Source organism: Phocoena sinus, chromosome 19, assembly GCF_008692025.1.
Source record: "Phocoena sinus isolate mPhoSin1 chromosome 19, mPhoSin1.pri, whole genome shotgun sequence".
In the NCBI taxonomy this organism is placed as follows: Eukaryota; Metazoa; Chordata; class Mammalia; order Artiodactyla; family Phocoenidae; genus Phocoena; species Phocoena sinus.
The window spans coordinates 4,331,669-4,354,884 of NC_045781.1; the positions used below are offsets into that span (position 1 = coordinate 4,331,669).

Sequence of the window (23,216 nt, forward strand, 5' to 3'; positions counted from 1 at the left end):
TCATCCGCTCGCTGTTTTCACGTAAACCTTTCTCAACTCTCCGCTTCCAATACAACAGGCCCGCGCACCTCTAATCCTGCACGTAGCCTGGCTCCAAAGGACGACAGACACGTTCAAAGGATTCAAAGTAGAAACGCGGAGCCTGTCCGCAAAGAAGAGGAACAGACCAGAATCTTCCAGGGGCGGGTGCGGGGTGGGGAGGCTCCACCAGAGACACCGCCTCCACCCGCCGGAGAGTCCGAGACGCGCCCCTTGACGGCCCCGGCCCCGCCCCCGCCCCGGTGCGCACGCGCAGTTCCCTGCAGACCCGGAAGCGGATCCCGTGGAGCGTCGCGGGCACTCAGGAGAGTTAAGTCTCGGTTTTTCTGGAAATTATGCGATGAGGTCTTCGGGCACTGCTCCACCACACCCGGCTTTCCGGCGTCTCCCGGTAAGTTAAAACCCCTGAACGCGCTCGTCGCTCTTGCTCTGAGTCTAATCTTTCGCCTGTCTCGGCGTCGGCAGAAGACTCGGTTCGGGTGCCTGGAGTCTGGGTCCGGTTCCGGTTAAATCGCTCTGAGGCAGGTACCGGCCCCAACTTTCTGCCTTCGGTCCATATAGACACTGACTTCCTGCAGCGATGTTTTCCTACTCTGACTCCCTTTCTCAAACCTTTGACCCCGGCGCCCCTCCCCACCCCCAATCCCACCCCACCCCACCCTGCGTCGGGTAAAGTCCTGACTCAGGAGGTGGATTTGCGCTCTTCACCTCCCTCCCGGGAGACCAGTGAGGGAATACAGAGGCGGAAATATATGCAGCTAGTGAGGCATCAGAAATATTGTGGAGACTGACCATGACCACCACCCCCCGCCTCCCCCCCGCCCCCCGCCCCGTTCCAAATCTTACTCCCTTGGTTTGAATTCTCTGCTGGGTTATTTCGGTTCGTTTGGTAGGGGACCAACGTCCTGTGCCTCACCAAAACTAAGTTCTTAGGTTTGGGGTTTTTTTGTTTTTGTTTTTTTTACAGTGATGAGAAAAATGAGAAGGGACTCCTGTCATGTTGGTTTCTAGTGTATGAGATACTGTTTGCTGTGTTCTGTATTTTTTTATTTTATGACTGTATGGAAAGTTGTCAGGAAGGCCTTTGTCAGAGAATGGATTTTAAAAAAAAAAAGAAAGAAATATTGTGGAGAAAGAACAACAGGTGTTGATACAGAGGTTGCAACAGAGTGAGGCCAAACAGTCTGGGGGAGGAGGAGTCGAGAGAGAGGGAAAGAAAATGATGCATAGAAGAGAGAGGAGGAAACACAGAAATGGTCAAAGGAAAGAGAAGCAGAAGGACACAGAAAGACATACACAGAGAAAAAAGCACATAGTGGTGGAGAAAATGGGGTCCCCAAACCTAGGTGAGTATTGAGTAGATTGGACGTGGGATATTAAATTCTGAAGTACTAACATGTGGCTCTATAATCTAATTTATGTAAAATTTATTGACTTGTTTTAATTATGCAGAAGACAGTTGCCAAGCTAGGTGTTTGAGGCGTCTGCATTTTCTAATCATTGCATCAGATGATAATTTCATTTACAAGCCCTATTCATCCAGAAGGCAGAGACTTAGTCAATTCTAGGTCCTCCTCTTACCTTTCAAGAAATGGGGAAGAATTTCTTTCACTTGGTGCTTTTTTAAAATGGCTATTTTTGTTTGTTTTGTTTTTTAAAGATTTTTTTTATGTGTACCATTTTTAAAGTCTTTATTGAATTTATCACAGTATTGCTTCTGTTTTATGTTTTGACTTTTTGACCGCGAGGCATGTGGGTTGAGATCGAACCTGCATTGGAAGGCAGAGTCTTAACCACTAGACCACCAGGGAAGTTCCTAAAATGGCTATCATTAACAGTACTGTTGCCCTCTCCCTTTTCTACTGTGGCTCATGCCATCCTTTTCTAAATTTGACGTATCCTCACACTTGTTTTAACTTTAATCTCAGAACCCAGTGGCTATTTTTTAAATTTCCAGATGATTTTCCCTCTAAATTTTATTGTTCAGATGATGAGGGTTTTATGCTTTATATCCTAACTTAGAACTGTTCTTTGATGTCTGGTAGATAACTTTACAGCATTTCACTATGCATGTGGTTAAGGATGTCGATAATCTTTTAACACTCAAATCCTAGTTTAACCAGTTAGTTTAATATTTAACAGCTTTTTTCTTCCCTTAAGAAAAAATGCTAAGTTAGTGAGCTCTGAGCTGAAGTCTGCGACTAAGTAGATATTCCCCTCTAGTCCTCTTTTGTCCTTTCTGTGCAGATGTTGAAAGATGGGCTAGACTGATGTGGAACTTTGTTCCAACAGAGGCCATGTTTTCATGATGAAGAGATTGCTTAGAGCTCATCTCCACAGGTGATCCTCTTCCATATTCTCCTGCAGTAATAACTATTTATAATTTGGATTTTTTTTTTTTTTTTTTTTGCGGTATGCGGGCCTCTCACCGTTGTGGCCTCTCCCGCTGCGGAGCAGAGGCTCCGGACGCGCAGGCCCAGCGGCCATGGCTCACAGGCCCAGCCGCTCCACAGCATGTGGGGTCTTCCCGGACTGGGGCATGAACCTGTGTCCCCTGCATCGGCAGGCGGACTCTCAACCACTGCGCCACCAGGGAGGCCCAATATAATTTGGAATTTTTGATTCTGTTTTTTTCTGGAGTAGAGGAATTAAAATTAAATGTTTGTGTTTGATTAAACCCCTGAAGGAGAAGCTTCTCTCGCTAAGGAATATGAAAGGTAATCTGGAATTAGGACAAACTCTTTCTACTTAAACCTGTACAAGCCACCACTTACACTCAGTTCTGCTCACTCAACTCAGGCTTCTTCAAAGTAACTTGGTTAAATTACTTCCCCTGTGAGTCTCATGCACCACCTATAACATGGAGAAATTAAAGTAGACCAGGTTTTCTGAGTCTGAGCAAGTGAGATCCCTGAAATGATTTTCAAAATTGGTCTTGTGTTTGCATTTGGCAGTTTTCTGGAATGAGTGCCCAGTTATAATTAGAATTTGAAACGTGCCCCAGTCCTCCAACAAGTATGAAAAACTCTTAAGAAAGGGGCAGGGGCATAGGCCCAGAGACAGAGGCATACCTTTCTCTCAGCTTCTCTTTCTCTATCTCTGTATCATGGGGCAGATCTTTTTTTAAAACTTAACATGAACATTTCATAGTGTATGCAAATGTCAAATCACTATGTAGTATACCCAAAATTAATGTAATATTGTACATCAACTGTATTTCAACAAAATAGAGAAAAAAACTAATATGACTTTAGAATATGTTGCTATAAGTGCAACATTCAATATCAATAACATAAACACAGATGGTTGGTCCTCCATCTCTTCAGTATAATATTATGTTTTAGACTTTGGGCCAAATTTTAGGAAGAACCTTTGATAACGTAGGATGCCTATATGAGAAAGCAGAACTGAGCCAGAGGACCTGAGACAACTTTTTGAATAATTGCTTAATTACAATCTTCACATAAACATTGGAGCACTATAACTGAGTGCAAAAAAACACAGTATTTATTGGTTTATGATGTTTGTCATAAAAAAATATATAGTATGTTTTACTGAAGGCAGAGGTTATGAAGAAAAGATTAGACCATGTGTTTGTGGAAACCTGTAGTGTTGGATGTGTTGCTGTGTGTGTCCGCGCTAATCAGTATTGAGAGTATGAGTGGGCAGGTAATGCAGTCAAATGGAGGACAGTTCCTTCTCTGATTACATTGAGGGGGTAAGAAGGCTACTTGTTGAAGATAGAAAATACCTCATCAGTATGGACTTCCCTAGCTCCTTAGGTATTACTATATCCTCATATTTAATGACCTGGGTCCAGTCCCAGCTGGCATAAAATCCACTTTTGAAATAGTGCTCGAGGTTGCACCAGTGGATGTGTTGGGAGCCGCATCCTTGTACCTTCTGGTGTACAGACAAATTTTAGCACTAGTCATCCAATAGGAAAGTAATAAAATGATATTCATAATAAAATGATATTACTATGAAATAATATTGCTGTAAACACAATGACATCTACCAACTGGTGTATGCTTACTTCTTCTGCAGTTATACCTCTGCTCATTCAATCTCAACAACCTATTTCCAATAAGACATTGAAACACAGATATTTCTTTCTTAATAATTATGTTTTCATCGAGTGTTACATGATTAAGGATATCGTCTCGGGAGTTCCCTGGTGGTCCAGTGGCTAAGACTCCGCACTGCCAGTGCAGGGGGCCTGGGTTCAATCCCTGGTCAGGGAACTAGATCCCACATGCTGCAACTAAAGCTTTTGCATGCCGCAACTAAAAAGATCCCACGTGCCTCAACTAAGACCCGAGGCAGCCAAATAAATAAATAAATACAATTTTGAAAAAAGGATATCGTCTTCCCACTCAAGCGCCTTGTTTCAAATGGCTTATAAGCAGACCCCACCGAATGATGAGGAGCTGGGTCAGTCAGTTACCATAAGGTGGGCTTTCAAATTATGTTCAGAAGAGATCTCAGGAGGTGGCTGCCAGCATGTGGAACCGAATGCAAGCTACCAGAGTGGAAAACATGTTCCCTGTTACACAGAGCTTACATTCTTTTAGGGAAAATAGATATGTGAATATTTTAAAACATACCTTGTTAAATGAAATAGCAGAAGCATGCGTAAACTGCAGAGGTGAATGATTCCTTCTGGGTGGGACTAAATGGGGCCGTTAGGGGAAGAGAAAGAATCAGGAGAGGCAGCTCTTACAGCCATTTCATCTTAGTTTATTTTTATTATCCAAGTTGGATTTAAATAGTTTATATTAATTCAACAGCTAATGAAGGAGAAGCAGCATCCCGAAATAAAGAAAGTAAGTGTATTGTCAGGGTGGAGAAGAGGATAGTAGCATCCTGCAGTGTTGCTTGGATGCAGAGCGTGACGCAGAGTGAAAGAAGTGCAGGCAAAGCAGGGGTCCTGTCACCAGGGGACTCACGACATAGTCTCTCCTCAGGTGCTTGATTTGATCCTGTTGACACGAAGAGGTCATTGAGAGGCTGAAACAAGATACTAATAGGTCAGTGTTGCATCTTAAATAGTGAACTCTCATAAGTATGTGGATTATGGATTGAAGGAAGACGAGATTACAGGCAAGGGAAACTTCGCAGATCTTTGAAATTATCTGAGTGACACGTGAGGATGCGTGTGGGGTAGAAAGCGTCATAGGAAAGGAAAGGATGAATTTGAAACCTATTGAGAAGGTAGAGTCTGTGTCGTTTGATGATTTACTAGATGTAGGTAAGAGGAAAGGATGGAGTAATTGAAGATGATACATTGTTCCCTGGAAGAACAGATACTGTGCCACTAATTAAGTTGAAGAAACAAGTATGATTACAGGTTTTAGGGTAAATTTTAAGTTTAATTGCGTCATCTGTTGGCATTAAACCCTGTTAGGGTTTCCCATCGCCTTCAGGACAAAAATCTGAAGTCTTCAGTATAGCTTCAGCGGGGAGCTCTGGAGCTGGGGTGGCCCTTCGGAGTTGCTCCCGCCTGTGGGATGGGACAAGCATCCTACCCTGCATCAGCCAGTCAGTGGATGCTGGCTTCCTCGGGAGGAGCCAGGGGCTGGGGCGAGGCACTTGCCTCTGGCTGAGGGCCAAGTGGACGAGGACGGTGCAGTTGCAGCGCAGTGGGCGTTCCAGCAGCAGCAGGGAGGGCTTCCTGAAGAAGTGGGTGACGGGCCCACCGACTGGGCTCCTTACAGGAGGTTATTTGTCTGCATCCCTCCTGTTGCTGTGGCCCTTCTCTCCCCCGTATTAAGGTTCTCCCTGTGTGTATACTTGTGGCGTGGGTGGGGGGGTATGTTGATTCCAAGCATTTAAGAACGTGTTTTTGTCACACAGAATAATCCTACCTGAGAAAGAAGCTCAGAGGAAGAGGAAAGAAAGGAGAAGGAATGGCCCTTTCCCAGGTGAAAGTCATATTCTTTGTGGACTGTTCTCTCCTTCCTAAAATGACACGTTTTGGACGCACTGAGCTTCTTGGTCTCTGAAGGTTCCTGTCTAAAATATTTACTCACACACAGGGCCTTACCTCAGTCTCCTGTCACCTCCCTACAGATTCCATGTCACTGTGACCCAGTGACGGGGAACTTGGGCAGAGCCCCCTTTCAGGTGGTCATCCGTGAAAGGTTTTATACTCTGGCGTGGATCGGAGATGGGGAGTCGGCTCTGTGGTGTCAGTGATGTAGAGCAGTGAGGATTGTTTAGTGCACCCTTCTGGGTGCCCCTTCATCTCCATCCACGTAACCCAGGATGAAAGCGACTACATGTGTAAGTGATGTACTACTGTGCAGGGATACCTGAGGAGGTCTGGGAAGGAAGACTGATACGGGGAAACGTGCTTTGTCGGATTTTATAAGTGCCTTTGAAGTTAAGTGAATCAGTGTGTTTCTGACTCCAAAGTATCAGTACTTTAGACTAGAATGGGAAGTTCCAAAATAGAAATAAGGTGTAGAGAGGGTGTTTTAGTACATAATTTGTTTTAAAAAGTGGAATCAAATTAATTGTCTAACAGGAAAGGCTCTATAAATTATTCACACCATATTCATCTCACAAAGACCCAGGTGTTCCTCTAAGGCCTCTCATGCAGCAGGTGTTTTAGATTAAAATGATTATAATTTAGCCAAGGCATAGGAGCAGAACTTTCTACCATCAGAGAGCCTGGAGCCACTTCCTGATTCTACTAACTGTTGTTCAGGGTTATATTTTTTTAAATTAGACATCTCGTGTATGTATATTTGTGGTTCAGCCCCACGTAGTGATGCGGTTTAGAGACTGAGAAGTAAAACATCCCCTTCTCTGTCATGTCTTCCACCATCACTTCCTGTCTCCATTAGGTACAACTGTTAGCTCTTAGCCCAAATCTTATAAAAATGCATTTTATATTCTAAAGTGATTTTAGAAAATACTTTTTGGTAAATGTTTTGTTATGGTATTTTATTCTGCAAATTTTTTTTTTTTTCGGTATGTGAGCTGTTGTGGCCTCTCCCGTTGCGGAGCACAGGCTCCGGACGCGCAGGCTCAGCGGCCATGGCTCACGGGCCTAGCCGCTCCGCGGCATGTGGGATCTTCCCTGACCAGGGCACGAACCCGTGTCCCCTGCATCGGCAGGTGGACTCTCAACCACTGCGCCACCAGGGAAGCCCTATTCTGCAAATTTAAAAAAAAAATTTTATTGGAGTTGCTTTACAATGTCATGTTAGTTTCAGGCGTATGCAAACTGAATCATTGTACATATACATATGTCCACTCTTCTTTTCTTTAGATTCTTTTCCCATACAAGCCATTACAGAGTATTGAGTAGAGTTCCCTGTGCTATACTGCAGGTTGTTATTAGCTGTCTGTTTTATATATAATAGCGTATATGTGTTAATCCCAGTCTCCCAATTTATCCCTCCCCCCCATTCTGCAAATTTAAATATTTACATGCCATATGTGTTGGAGTTATTTTCATGTTAGTAAATATAGAGATGACTTTCTCTTTTATTTCCTCATTGGACTATTCTCTTAATGAAAACACAAGGGTTTTCACACTTTTTACTGTTAAAAAAAAGATGCCATAGTGGCTGCTTTTGTGCAGGCCAACTTCAGTACAGATGTCTAAGGATTTCTCCAGATGGGGCAGCTTAACCATGATTACTGCATTAACGATGGTATTTCCGAGGAAGAACAGACATTGCGTACTAAGTAAAGAGTTTTTTTTTTTTTTTTTTTTTTTTATGGGAGTCACTGAGCTTTATGGTTTCATTCGGCCCCAAAATACACTTTTAGGAGACCTCAAATTACTAGATGTGTGAATCTGAACGTTCCCTCCCCACCCCCAGGTCCCTTCCACCCTTCAGTTCCTCCCATGAGCTCCAAAGCCAAAGTTGAGACTGTCCCACTCGGGTCGTTCCACAGCGGCTCTGCTCCCTGGTGGCTGCAGTTGTGATGTGAATGATGGTGACATTCCAGCGCAGGGGCCTCTGCCAGCTGCTGTCACATGATTGCACAGCATGAATTTTGCTTCCAGGCCGTTTTATAGAAGGCTTTAGACTGTATTCCCAGCACCTCGGACTTGGACACCAGGTCATCTAGCTTTCTGCCTCGCTCTAACAAAGACTCCATGGTGTTGTGCAGGATGAGTTTGGTCTCATCTAGTTCAGCCTGCACTTTAGTCATGGGGTCAGCTTCTCAGGTGTTCTGGTATCTACTGAGGTGACCATCCAGGCCTGCGTACTGGATGGTACCAGGGATCCAACTGGCCAGTCTATCCTGTCGACCTGCTTGGAGAATTCATCTAGTACTTTCTCCAGCAAGGTAAACACCACCTGGGATGAGTATTCACTGTCAGCAATGACTATTCCCGCCAGACTGTCATTTCTCACGTAGACATGGCACAGATATTCTTTGATAGAAGCTCTGCTGCCTTTCGAGGAGCACTGCACAGTCAGTTGACTTGTGAAGGTCATGAATTCCTGAACGCTGGACCTCTGGAAGAAACTGAAGGAGGACACGTCGTACGCGGCTTTGAGCAGCACTACCTTGGCATAGCCTTTGTACAGGACGCTGAGGCTGTACAGCTTCATGGTGCCGCACCCTCAGGCTGGCTACCCACCTGGCCATGGGACCAGCTTGCAGGGAGCAGTGCGGCGCCGCCCCTCGAGACCACCGCCAGCTCCTAAGTAAAGATTTTACCTCAACTGTTTTAAACATACTCCGAGAGCCACAGGAAACCATGGACAAAGAACTAAAGCAAAGTGGGAGAAGTGTTTCAACAAATAGAAAATATCAATAATGAGACAGAAATTATAGAAAAGAGAAGAAAAAGAAATTCTGGAGCCCAAAACTACTATAGCTGAGATTGAAAATTTATTACAGGGTTTTGACAGCAGATTGACCATCAGAATAAAGAGTCAGTGAACTTAAACATACATTACTTGGAATTATCCACTCTGAGCAGATGAAAGGTAGAAAAAAGAAGAACAATGAACAGAGACTAAGAAACCTTTGGGGCACTCTCAAGAATACTAGTATAGGGGACTTCCCTGGTGGTCCAGTGGTTAAGACTCCGCACTTTCAATACAGGGAACACAGGTTCGAGCCCTGATCAGGGAACTAGATCCCCGAATGCTGTGTGGCACGGCCAAAAAATAAAAAAATGAAAGAAGATGCACATGGTGATTCTTAGTTAAACAATGTGGGCACAAAATGAGAACTCGATAAACATTTGTTTAAAAAAAAAAAAGAATACCAGTATACATATAATAGGGGTCACAGAAGGAAAGGAGAATGGGCAGAAAGAATATTTGAGGAAATAAGAGCTGAAAACCATAAATTTATTTAAAAACTACAAATGTAGGAAACTCAACAAATTTCAAGTGGATAAACACATAGAGAGCCTGGGCAACACACATAACCAACTGTTAAAAGACAAAAAGAGAATGGGGAAGGTAGCAAACAGAAACAACTTCTCATGTACAGGGATCCTCAATAAGATTAACAGCCTATTACTCATCAGAAACTGGAGGCCAGGAAGGAGTCTGATGATATATTTAAAGTTTGAAAGGTTAAAATAAAAAAACTACCAGGAATTCATTAGCAGGGAAAGTATGACTTAAAACTGATTGTGAAATTTAGAGATGCCTGCATAAACAAAAACTGAAGGAGTTCATGCTGACTCACTTATGCTACATGAAATATTAAATGGAGTTCTTTAGACTGAAATGAAAGGATAACAGCAGTACCTCAAAGCCGTGGGAACAAATAAAGAACAGTGGTAATGTAACTACATAGGCATACCTAAAAGCCAGTATTATTGTATTTTCGATTTTTAACTCATTTTTTCCTATGCAACTTAAGAGACAAATGTGTAAAACAGTAATTGTGTTACTGAGTGCAAAATGTATAAGGAAGTAATTTTTGACAATAACAATACAAAGGGGGACAGTATAGGAGCAATTGTTATATGCTATTAAAGTTAAGTGAGTATCAACTGGAACTCAGATATTAGTTTAATATAAACTAATAAACTGTAATTTCCAGGGTAACCACTAAGAAAATAATTTTAAAGTATACAGAAAAGTAAATATGAAGGGAATCCAAATGTTATGCACACAGAGGCACAAAGAAGGAAGAAAGGGAGGAATTACAAAACAAAGAAGATATTGGACATATAGAAAGCAAATAGCTAAATGGCAGAAGCAATTCTTCTGTTGAGTTACTTTAAATGTAAAAAGATTAAATTCTACATTAAAAGGCAACAATTGCAGGAATTTAAAAAAATGATTCCACTGTATCTTTCTACAAAATGCTCACTTTAAGATACTCAAATAGGTTGAAAGTGAAAGGATAGAGAAAGATATTCCATGGAAATAGTAACCCATCCTAGCTATGCTAATATCAGACTAAATAGACTTTAAGTCATAAAATTGTTACCAGCGATTTTTAAGGACATTATATATCAATAAAATGATCGAGCCATCAATATGATGAAACAACCATAAATAATATGCACATAACAACTAAACCCCAAATATTTTGAAGCAAAGATTGAAGAGAGATGGACAGTTAGACTATAATAGTTGGAGACTTCAGTATTCCCTTTATAATAAGTAGAGCAACCAGATGGAAGACCAATAAGGAAATAAAGGACTGAGCAACTCTGTAAACCAACGAGACGTAACAGACATGTACAGAACACTCCATGTAACAAAAACAGAGTGCACTCAAAATTAATAATAGAAGGGATATCCTTGATCTGAAAAGGCATGTTTATTAAAATCCCACAGCTAACATCATACTCACTGGTAGAAGACTGAAAACTTTCTTATAATGTTAGAGAGAAGACAACGAGCCCTATTTTGCAACTATACTTTGGTATTGTACTGGAAGTTGTAGCCATACAAATTAGAAAGAAAAGAAATAAAAGGTATCAAAATTGGAAAAGAAGTCAAACTATATTTACAGGATACATGATGTCATATTTAGAAAGACCTAAAGAATCCTCAAAAAACTACTAGCGATATAAGCAAATTTACTGAAATTACAGAATACAATATCAGTACTCAATATCAGTTGTATTTCTGTACCTAGCAATCAACAAATTCAAAGTAAAACAATTCCATTTACAACAGCATCAAAAAGAATAAGAATTTAACCAAGGAAATGGAAGATTTATATAATGAATACTACAAGTATTGCTGAAAGAAATGAAAAAAAACTTAAATAAATGTAAAGATATCCTCTGTTCATGGATTGGAAGACTTAGAGTTGTTAAGATGGCACTATTGGGCTTCCCTGGTGGCGCAGTGGTTGAGAGTCCGCCTGCCGATGCAGGGGACACGGGTTCGTGCCCCGGTCCGGGAAGATCCCACATGCCACGGAGCAGCTGGGCCCGTGAGCCGTGGCTGCTGAGCCTGCGCGTCCGGAGCCTGTGCTCCGCAACAGGAGAGGCCACAGCAGTGGGAGGCCCACGTACTGCAAAAAAAAAAAAAAAGATGGCAGTGCTCTCTGAAGTGTTATGAAGATTCAATGCAATCCCCATCAAATCCCAGCAGTCTCTATTGCACAAACGGAAAAGTTGATCCTAAAATTCACATTGGGGACTTCCCTGGTGGCGCAGTGGTTAAGAATCCACCTGCTAATGCAGGGGCCACGGGTTCGAGCCCTGGTCCAGGAAGATCCTACATGCTGAGGAGTAACTAAGCCCATGCGCCACAACTACTGATCCTGTGCTCTAGAGTCCGTGAGCCACAACTACTGAGCCCGTGTGCCACAACTACTGAAGCCTGCGTACCTAGAGCCTGTGCTATGCAACAAGAGAAGCCACCGCAATGAGAAGCCCACATACCGTGACAAAGAGTAGTCCCCACTTTCCGCAACTAGAGAAAGCCCGCGTGCAACAACAAAGACCTAACACTGCCAAAAATAAATAAATCAAAGAAATAAAATAAAATAAAATTCATATTAAATTTGAACAGACCCCAGATAACCAAAATAAATGTGAAAGAAAACAACAAAGTTGGAGGACTTACTGTTCCCAACATCAAAGCTTACTACAGACCTAGAGTAATCAAGACTGGGGTTCTAACATGAGGATAGAAATACAGATCAAAGCAATAGAATGAGAGTCCACAAATAAACCCATACATCTGTGGTCAATTCCTTTTTTTGCCAGGGTGCCAAGAATATACAATGGAAAAAGAATAGTCTCTTAAGTGGTGCTGGGACAACTGGATATCCATGTGAAAGAGAATGAAATTGAACCTCTGCCTTTCTGCATATAAACAATTCAAAATGAATCAAAAACTAAATATAAGAGCTAAAACTATAAAACCCTTAGATGAATGCATAGGGGTAAATCTTCATGACCTTGGGCTTGGCAGTGGATTTTTTTGATATGACACCAAAAGCAAAAAACAGGAAGACAAAATACATAAATTTGTCTTCAACAGAATTAATAATGGTTGTGCACTGAATGACACTGTCATGTAAGTGAAAACATAATCTACCAAATGGGAGGAAATATTTGCAAATCACATATTGGTAAGGGTCTACTCTCTATAGAGTATATGAACGCCTACACATCAGCAACAAAAATACAAAGAACCCAGTTATAAGCTGGTCAAAAGACTTCTAGTAGACATTTCTCTGATCCTAAAATTCAAGAATAGAAGATATAGAAACAGCCAAGAAGCACATGAAAAGATGTTCAACGAAATTAGTCATTAGGAAAATGCATAATTAAAACCACCATGAGACATCATTTGGGACTTCCCTGGTGGTCCAGTGGTTAAGAATCCGCCTTCCAGTGCAGTGGACACGGGTTCCATCCCTGGTTGGGGAACTAAGATCCCACATGCCTCTGGGCAACTAAGACCACACGCTGCAACTACTGAGCCCGCACACCACAGCTAGAGAGAAACCTACGCACTGCAACAAAAGATCCTGCATGCCGCAACTAAGACGTGATGCAGCCCAAAATAATAAATTTTTAAAACAGAGATCTCATTTCACACCAACTAGGATGAGTATAATAAAATGCAAAATAGCAAGTATTAGTAAAAATGTGGAGAAATGAGAATCCTGACACATTGCTGGTAAAATGTACTGCTGTGGAAAACAGTGTGGCAGACCTTAAAAAGTTTAAACAGTGTGATTCTAATTCCTCTCTAGCTATATAGCAAAAAAAAATTGAAAACAGGTATTCAAACACATATTTGTACATGAAAGTCCCAGCAGCACTGTTAACACTAGGCAAGAAGTGGTAACAAGCTAAATGGCCATCAAGGGATGAGTGAATAAGTAAAATGTGGTGTAGTCATAGAATTAAATATTATTCAGCCCTAAAAAAGGACTGTAGTACTGATACTGTAGGACTGTAGTACTGACACTACATCATGGATGAACCAAAAACACCATTCTAAGTGAAAGAAGCCACACGGAAAAGCTCATTTCATACCATTCCATTTATATGGAAATATCACAAATAGGTAAATGTGTAATGACAGTAGGCATTAGTGGTGTACAGGGATGGGGGCAAAGGAGAATGGGAAGTGATTGCTTAATGGGTAAATTTCCTTTAGCATGATAAAAATGTTTTTGAACTAAACAGGTGGTGTTTGTGCAACATTGTGAATGTACTAAATGCCTCTGAGTGATACCTTAAAATAGCGAACCTTATGTTACATGAATTTCACCTCAGTTGAAAAAAAATCGAGAAATGTAGCTTGCTTACAATTATCTTATGGATCAGTCAGAACATTTGCTCTAGCCAGAGCTGCTTCTGTAATTTTGTGTCAAACTCAGAACTCTCTCCTTGTCCACTTGGTGAAATGTGCTTTCCTTTCAGGGACTGTTGACATTCAAGGATGTGGCCATCACGTTCTCTCAGGAGGAGTGGGAATGCCTGGACCCTGCTCAGAGGGCCTTGTATAGGGACGTGATGTTAGAGACCTACAGGAACCTGCTCTCCCTGGGTGAGGATAACTCCTCTCCGGAAGTTGGTAACTACTGTATATCTTTGCATTTTCCCTTCTGAGTCTTTTATGAGCCCCTAGCATGCCTGTGAGAGTTTCAGATCTCCTCTGTTCTTGAGAGAGTGATTGAAGCTGTTTGGATTCAGAATGAAAAGCCTTCATAATGTGGCTTATGACTCTATAACTTCTCGTTTCTTCAGACGTTCTGCATTCATGGTTGATTAGTGGTGGTTGCAGAACATCAGCAGTCAGAAAGCCTTATGGCAAATTTTTAAAAATATGTCATTCTGTGGTTTCACTCTTGTGCTTTTGATTCTGTAGTTCGTGGAAGAGAGCTAGATATCTGCATACTTAAAATAATCTAAGCATTCAGGAGGCAGTCAGTTGACTAATTTTTATAATACATTTCTAGACCCAACTATAGTTTTCTTTCTTCTTAGCTGAACAAAGAGCTGGGCATGTGTTCTGGAACAGCATAGCATGTCATACTCCATTTTACTTTATGAATGGAAATCTCTTAAGCTGAATATTACCTCCATTTTAGAACAAGGGAAAGAGCCCTGGACTTTGGAGGGTAAAGTGAAAATAGGAAAAAAATCCAGGCAAGTGGGAACATATCAAGATGTGAGCTCAAGTGGGCACAAAGTAAACTGCTCCATTAAATATTGTTTAGGAAATTCTCCTCAAATGGGAAGGATCTGTGGAAGAATACAAGTTTGTTTCTTTTGGGTGCTCAAAGGAAATCCCTCCCACACACTAAAACTTGTCACTCTGTTATTCAAATATATAAAAGCTTAAGCTCCCCCTCTACCGTGATGCTCCAGCTCATTCAGAGCTGAGGAGAAGCTTTGTCATGACCTACAATACTCTTATTTTCTGACACCATTGACCATTTTGGTGCCTTGGTTTGAGAGGGACTGAGACGGTTCTCTCTGGAGTCCTCTTTCCCCTTGATCTCTTTTGGTTTTCATTTAATACATATCAGGGCTAAGTCCTCTGTAGTCCTGACCGCAGGACCTATTTAGTTTCCTTTCATATTTTATATCCTTGGAAGAACTCAGGAGATAGACAAAGTTCAGTGATTCTCAACATATATTTCACTTTTCCTTTTATATGTTCCTTCTAGAATGTAAATTCTTTCTTTGGTTTTTATGGAAAAATCCTTTAGAATGCCAGAGACTATTATTTTGTATAATTGTGGTTACTTATTAACTTACCTGCTAGATTTATCATGGGTTTCTAAAACATTTTATTAATTATTATTGTGATATACAGACTTTTAAAAATATCTTTTTTCGTATATATTTCCACATGTTATTAAACCTATTTTTTGTATAATTATGTAATTCAATATAAAATATTTATTTTCCAACTGATGTAATAGGAAGCCTTTCTGCTGGATTTGCAATCAAGGAGTTATCACCAAGAGAGGACATTTCTAAAGGAGAACTATGTCATCTAGTGACATTAGAAAGAAGTAAAAGTCACGGCATCAAGGATTTTGACCTCGAGGAAGTCTGTGCAGGTGTGCAGGAATGTGAGAGTGAGTGGGGCTGTGATGCAAGAGATGACAAAGAAGTACTTTTGACCCATAACAAAAATCTCACTCACGGAGAAGATCAAGATAATAAGTCCTTAATTAATTTTCCTCAGAGTGTTTCTGTACGAAGTAATGCACGTGAATACTTCACGCACGAAAAGCCATCCATAAGAAGTTTGTTAACAACGAAAAATAACGTCAGCCTTGCTGGAAACAGAGATCTCAGGTGTTTGGAAAGCAGACCTGGAGTGAGGCTGCAGGCCCAGGCGGCTCAGCTGCAGAGATGTGCCGCTGAGGAGAAAGCGTATGCGTGCGGTCAAGGTGAGAAGCCAGTCAGCAGTGGCTCCTCAGTTTCACCACTTCACAGAGTTCCTCCTAGTGTGGAAAACACGTCGTCACCTGCGCAGCACAGGAGAACACACACTCGAGAAAAACCTTACAGCTGTAATGACTGTGGGAAGGCTTTTAGCAAAAGCTCAAACCTCAGGAATCACAGGAGGATTCATTCTGGACAGAAACCTTACAGATGTAATGTGTGTGGCAAAGCCTTTAACCAGTGTTCTAATCTCACTACACATCAGAGAGTGCATACAGGAGAGAAACCATATAAATGTCATGTATGTGGCAAGGTCTTTAGTCGAAATTCACACCTTGCAAATCATCAGAGAATGCACACTGGGGAGAAACCTTACAAATGTCATGAGTGTGGTAAGGCCTTTATCCAACATTCACTCCTTTGGAGTCATGAGAAATTGCATACTGGTGAGAAACCTTACAATTGTAATGAGTGTGGCAAAGCCTTTGCTGAGCGGTCAAGCCTTAACAAACATCAGAAGATCCATACTGGAGAGAAACCTTACAAATGTATCGTGTGTGGCAGAGCGTTTACCATGCGATCAAATCTTACTCAACATGAGACAATCCATACTGGAGAGAAACCTTACAAATGTCATGAGTGTGGCAGAGCTTTTACCCAATTTTCACGCCTTACTAGGCATCAGAAAATGCATGCTGGGGAGAAACCCCACAAATGTAACGTGTGCGGCAAGGCTTTTATTGAACTTTCACAACTTTGGGGTCATGAGAGAATTCATACTGGTGAGAAGCCACACAAATGTAACGTGTGTGGCAAGGGATTTACCCAACGTTCAAGCCTTATGGCACATCAGAGAATTCATACAGGAGAAAAATCTTACAAATGTAAAGACTGTGATAAGGCTTTCATCCAACGTTCACAACTTTGGGGTCACGAAAGAACTCACACTGGAGAGAAACCTTACAAATGTAATGAGTGTGGCAAAGCTTTTACAATGCGTTCATATCTTACTCAACATAAAACAATCCACACTGGAGAGAAACCTTACAAATGTAGTCAGTGTGGCAAAGCTTATACCCAATTCGCAAGCCTTACTAGGCATCAGAAAATACATACTGAAAACAAACATAAACCTAACATATGTGGCAATGCTTTTATTCAAAGCTCGGGCTTTGGGGATCATCAGACAATTCACAGCAAAAAGAAACCTTAAAAGGTAATGATTGACACATAACTTGTGCAAGTATCCAAGCCTTACTCAGGCTGAGAGACTCCCATCATGGAAAAGGAAGACATACAGATGGCCAACAGGTGTGTGAAAAGAGGCACATCCCTAATCATCAGGGAAATTCAAATCAAAACCACAGTGAGCTACCACCTCACATCTCTCAGAATGGCTGTCATCAGAAAGATCACAAATCACAAGTGTTGGTGAAAATGAGGAGAAAAGGGAACCCTTGGGCACTGTTGGTAGGATTGTAAATTGGTGCAGCTACTATGGAAAACTATATGGTGGGTCCTCAAAAAATTAAAAATAGAACTGCCGTATGATCCAGCAATTGCTCATCTGGGTATTTACCTAGGGAAAACAAAAATACTAATTCAAAAAAATATATGCACTTCGTTGTATAATTATTTATAATAGCCAAGTTAAGAAAACCACCTAAATGTCCACTGATAGGTGAATGGATAAAGAAAATATGATACATATATATACGTACGTACAAACACACACACAATGGAATATTAGCCACGAAAAAATGAAGTCTTAGCATTTGTAACAACATGAATAGCTCTGCAGGGTATTTTGCTAGGTGAAATGTCAGAGAATGGCATAGCACATGACTTCACTTATATGTGGAATTTAGAAAACAAAATACAAGGAAAATAGACTCATACATAGAACAAATAAATGGTTGCCAGAAGGTAGGAGGGAGGGTTCAAGGTGTGTGTGAAACAGAAGAGCTTTAAGAAGTACAAATCTGCAGTTACATAATAAAGCACGGGGGTGTAATATACAGCATAAGGAACATAGTAATAATAACTGTATGGGGACAGATGGCTACTAGACTTACTGAAGTGATTATTTTGTAATGTATGCAATTGTTAAACCATTATGTAGTACACCTGAAACAAAATATTGTATATCACCTGTGTTTCAGTGAAGGGAAAAATAGACTCCATCATGGAGAGACACTGTGTAAAACCAATGTGTATGGCAAAGCCTGTAGCCAGGACTCATACCTCACTTGATATCAGATAATACATCTTTGAGGAAAAACTACACAAATGTATGGAGTGACAGAATATAAATATAAAACTGTTTTCTAAATTACTGTGCTTTTGGGGGTCACAGCCCCTTCTCTGGATTTGTTGACAGGACTCAGGGCCTCTGTTGATTATTATAGGAAGGGCCTACTCTACCAGCTGATCATGGACGAGAGCAGGACAGGATATTGCGAGAACGAGGTGTTCATGTGAGTAGAATGATGGGTTACTAGACATGGCATACGTGGGAGGAAAAATGGGGGGGGAACAATGGTCTCCCTGTCTTTTGAAAGGGAATGGCTGCTGTATATATAAAATAATAAAAATTAGTCTTATTTTTGGAAACTGAAGACTGAAGACACAGTATTATAGAGGACAGTAATCAAAAGAACCAGAGTAGAGTGTGCTTGTGAAGGCTGCAGATTTGGCCTCTGGAATTGCATTTTGACACCATTTTATATAGAATGTATCATACTCACATCCAAATAAGTAACATGTTGGGACTTCCCTGGAGGTCCAGTGGTTAAGACCCTGCAGGGGGCATGGGTTCGATCCCTGATCGGGGAGCTAAGATCCCACATTTCTCGGGGCGTGGCCAAAAAATAGGAAAACAACAACAAATAAGTAAAATGTAATCTTATTTACAACCCTTAATGAATCACGTGCCCTCTGTTAACCCAAGCATATCCCACCGCATTGGGGCACTTTATAATAAATGGTCACTAATTACACATCATCATGCTTTCTAAGTTGACTGACATCTGTCACAATTTCCTTCTATTTAGATTCAAACAACAGTTTTTGAAATATATGTATATTCATAATTTGCATGTGAGCTATGAACTCCATAGTGTAACCCAGATTATTTCTGTAACTATAATGAAAATACCATAGCAGTACAATTTCAGACTCAAACCCCCTGAAACCTGCCTCCCCATTTGTAAATATGCACCACATGATCAGATTTCTACATCCCTTTTTTTGTGTGTGCCAAAACGAGACCCCTGGGTTGCACCTTTACAGGAGATGAAGATACAGTAAGCATATAAAAATTATTAGGAAATAAAATTTCAGAAATAGGGATAAAAATAATCTCTTTTTTGTGCTTGGAGTTGATGAAATAAAATTTGTATTTTAAGGAAAGACAAGAAAAAATTAAACAAAATTCTCTCTGTTTGTTTGGGCCTCCTCCCTCCCTAAAGTGCAGTGTGCCTCTGCATTACACATCAACCACAGCTCCTCAAACGTGGGAGTGCCTGCTCGACCATGAAGATCAATATATTTTTTTCTTCTGACACTAGTGCTTTAACTTCTTAAAAGAATACAGTTCTTTCCCAACTCTGTAGGAGGTCATGGTGACTTGCTGCTCGCTCTGTATGTACTAACCTGGATATGTATCCTTGGTGAACTTTTTGAAAAATTATCAGTATGTCATTTTGATGAACGATCCTTTGTCTTGAAAATGAATACAACTGTGCCTTTGACTTCCAACAGGCAGAACAGTTCTCAGAGGTTTATGAGAGTCTGTCTCCCAAGTTAGAATCCTCAGTTTGGCTTAAATAAAATTCCCTTTTTTCTCTTTGATTTTTTTTTTTTTTTTTTTTTTTTGCGGTACACGGGCCTCTCACTGTTGTGGCCTCTCCCATTGCGGAGCACAGGCTCCGGACGCGCAGGCTCAGCGGCCATGGCTCACGGGCCCAGCCGCTCCGCGGCATGTGGGGTCTTCCCGGACCGGGGCACGAACCCGTGTCCCCTGCATCGGCAGGCGGACTCCTAACCACTGCGCCGCCAGGGAAGCCCTCTCCTCGATTCTTAATTGAATTTTTGTTGACATTTTCTTGTTGTACTCAGTATGATACCAGAGACACCTATCAGAGGACACCTGGAGTCTACCCCAAACCGATGCTTGGTACCAGCATGGGTCCTTTGAGACGCATCCACTTCTCGGTACTCCTCAGCTGCTTTGGTGATCTCTCCTGATATTCAGACATCATTGCTTTACATGACATCCTGAATTTTATTCAAGCTGTTTTTTTCTTGGGACTTGAAGTCCTAAGAGGGAGTATGGTACATTCCCTAGGCAGGGACCTGGGGGGGAACTTTGGAGTGAATTGGGTTAGCTGGTCTTTTTTTAAATTTGGCTTAAATTAAAAAGATTATAATCTGAACAAACCATTTGATAGTAGAATGAGAGATTGAGAAAGGTACGCTTACTCCTTCCAGCCACAAGGCCTCCTCAGGGGATTGAGAACCTAGTGGACATATCTGAAGATCAATCCTTTAGATGTGCTGGTGTCCTACAAGGGACCCCACTACAACCATTAAGTAAATTCTGCTTGCCGCCGAGGGGCACAGCAGTTTTTGCTGGAGGGAGAAACCGAGACATGGAAGAGGCTCGAACCGACCCAAGAGTAACTCCTTGGAGAGATAGACTCAGGACCAGCACACGTGCGATCCATCACAGTGCCCTCAGAAAGTTGTTCTGATTATATCTGAATTAGGCTCGCAAAGTAATAAAGAGAAACTGCGCTTCAAAGGCTGAACAGCTCCCTAATAAACAGCCACTCACGGGAACTCTGGCCAGCTTGGTGTGCAGCTGGAACAAAGCCAATACGTGCAAGCATTCAACTTTTAAATGGCCAGGATGGCACTCTACTGACACTCCAAAACTGTAGAGAAAGCTGGGTTAATCTTTTCATTTCTGACCTTGGGAGAACAAGTATTCCCAGGAGAAAGCTTAAAATTTATAACTCTTACCATATCCTTGAAATGTAGCCCGCGTTGCCTGACCTACAGCCTTGGGTCAGTTAGTAGAATTTAAAGCTGGAAAAGAACAAAGGAGTGGGGAGGGGCAAGGACTTTTAAACTGAAGCAGGAAAACTGAGATCTCTGTGTAGGGGACTTTCCTGGCTGTCCAATGGTTAAGACCCTGTGTTTCCACTGCAGTGGGCCCGGGTTCAATCCCTGGTCGGGGAACTAAGATCCCACATGTTGTACAGCGTGGACAAAACAACAAAAAAAACAAAACGATCTCTGTCTGTGTCTATCTGGATGAATGTATGTCTATCTATACATAATAAATGTGATATGTCCCTAACTCCGGATGGTGTTATTAAAATTAACTTCTAAAGGAGCTCTATTGAATTGACTTACAAGTAAGTGCTTACAAATCAAATATTTGTAAATGTAACAAACTAGCTCAAAATTTCTTTTTCAAAAAAAAAAAAATTTCTGGGCTTCCCTGGTGGCACAGCGGTTGAGAGTCCGCCTGCCGATGCAGGGGACACGGGTTCGTGCCCCTGTCCGGGAAGATCCCACATGCTGCGGAGCGGCTGGGCCCGTGAGCCGTGGCCGCTGAGCCTGCGCGTCCGGAGCCTGTGCTCCGCAACGGGAGAGGCCACAACAGTGAGGCCCGCGTACCGCAAAAAAAAAAAAAAAAAAAAAAAAAAAAAAAAATTCTTTTTCATTTATTTATTTTATTTATTTACTTTTGGCTGCGTTGTGTCTTCGTTGCTGCATGCGGGCTTTCTTTAGTTGCGGTGAGCGGGCTTCTCATTGCCGTGGCTTCTTTTGTTGTGGAGCACGGGCTCTAGGCGTGCGGGCTTCAGTAGTTGTGGCATGTGGGCTTAGTAGGTGTGGCTCTTGGGCTCTAGAATGCAGGCTCAGTAGCTGTGGCGCACAGGCTTAGTTGCTCCGTGGCATGTGGCATCTTCCCGGACCAGGGCTCGAACCCGTGTACCCTGCACTGGCAGGCGGATTCTTAACCACTGCGCCACCAGGGAAGTCCCAACCTATTGTCATTTTTGTAGGAATCTCCATTTCCCAAATATAAAGTATTAATGATAGCCCCGCTGTAGTTTTGCTGCTTATTAACTTTTCTTATGCATTTTGGCATAAATTTTAGCTGCACTGATCTGTCAGTCTACTCATGAATAATCATATTCCCTAGAGATAGCCTCCCTCATTTTGATTCATTTCTAGAGTTTTTGTGGCTCTTCTTATTTGCTCTTCATTCTGTAAGATTTTTGCAGTAACGTTGCTAGCTCCAAAACTAGCTGAAGTTGTCTATACAGGGAGGCAGTAATTTTATTAATTAGCTTAAGGAGAATTGATCTTTTTGTAATATTGAGTTTTTCCAACCAAGAACAAGATGCCAATTTTCATTTGTTTATACCTACTTTCATATATTTCAGGAATGTTTTATAGTTTTACTCACATAGAGTATTTCTAACAGACTCACAGACATAGAGGACAGACTTGTGGTTGTCAAGGGGGAGGGGATTAGGGGAGGGATGGAGTGGGAGTTTGGGATTAGCAGATGCGAACTGTTATATATAGAATGGATAACAACAAGGTCCTACTGTATAACTCAGGGAAATATATTCATACCCTGTGATAAACCATAATAGAAATGAATTATTTCATGTTTACTTTCTTTAGGGTTCATGTTAAAAAGACTATACCTCCTTACTAAATGCCTTACATATATGCAAAATTGATTATTCTTTAGGTGAAAATAAATCCCAAAGTCTTCTCAAGACTATATATTTACAGGGTTTGTCATCCACACCTGACAGAATGTGCAGAAATGGAAAACACAGAAAAGAGCTAACATATATCACAATTTTAAAATTAAACTTTCTAATATTCTCAAAATGAACATACAGATACTATGAAATTACATTTAGATATTATTGACTTAAGCATATTAGGATGTAAACATGTTTTTCTGAAAGATATTTGAAGGTAATCCATCACAATATTTATAACTGTTATAAAGACAAATGCAGTTCCCATCAAAAATGAAAAAGACATTTCTTTTGTGCCTTCTCTTTTTATTGTATCTATATGAGATGATGGATGCTGATTAAACTTATTGCAATAATTATGTCACAATATATGTAAGTCAAACCGTTATGCTATACACCTTAAACTTATACAGTGAAGTATATCAATTATATCTCAATAAAACTCGGGGAAAGAGTTGGTTTTATTTGTGTGTTTGTTTGTTCTGGCTATGCCACGCAGCATGCAAGATCTCAGTTCCCCGACCAGGGATCAAACCCACGCCCCTGCAGTG

At 41.3% G+C, this 23,216-nt stretch overlaps 1 protein-coding gene and 1 pseudogene across 2 annotated transcripts; one reads left to right on the forward strand and one right to left on the reverse strand.

The window, feature by feature from the left end:
- Positions 1-295: 295 nt before the first annotated feature.
- Positions 296-21,233, forward strand: LOC116743772 (zinc finger protein 677-like). Of its 2 annotated transcripts, none has more exons than XR_004346876.1 (5): positions 296-430; positions 5,896-5,963; positions 13,886-14,039; positions 15,397-18,345; positions 19,988-21,233. XR_004346876.1 is itself a non-coding variant. In XM_032612719.1 (5 exons), the coding sequence occupies exons 2-4, from the start codon at positions 5,949-5,951 to the stop codon at positions 18,297-18,299; spliced, it is 192 nt and encodes a 63-aa protein (XP_032468610.1). In that variant the 5' UTR covers positions 307-430; positions 5,896-5,948; the 3' UTR covers positions 18,300-18,345; positions 19,988-21,233. The 2 variants fall into 2 exon arrangements, 1 of the variants encoding a protein (XP_032468610.1); XM_032612719.1 differs by having other exon boundaries at positions 307-430; positions 18,277-18,345.
- LOC116743865 lies at positions 7,442-11,311 on the reverse strand (annotated as a pseudogene).
- Positions 21,234-23,216: the final 1,983 nt, after the last annotated feature.

Bases quoted from the DNA above. Each gene is read 5' to 3' on its own strand.
- LOC116743772 (XM_032612719.1), top strand. The intron at 14,040-18,276 runs GTAACTACTGTA...TGATTATTATAG, and splicing joins TAACTCCTCTCCGGAAGTTG to GAAGGGCCTACTCTACCAGC.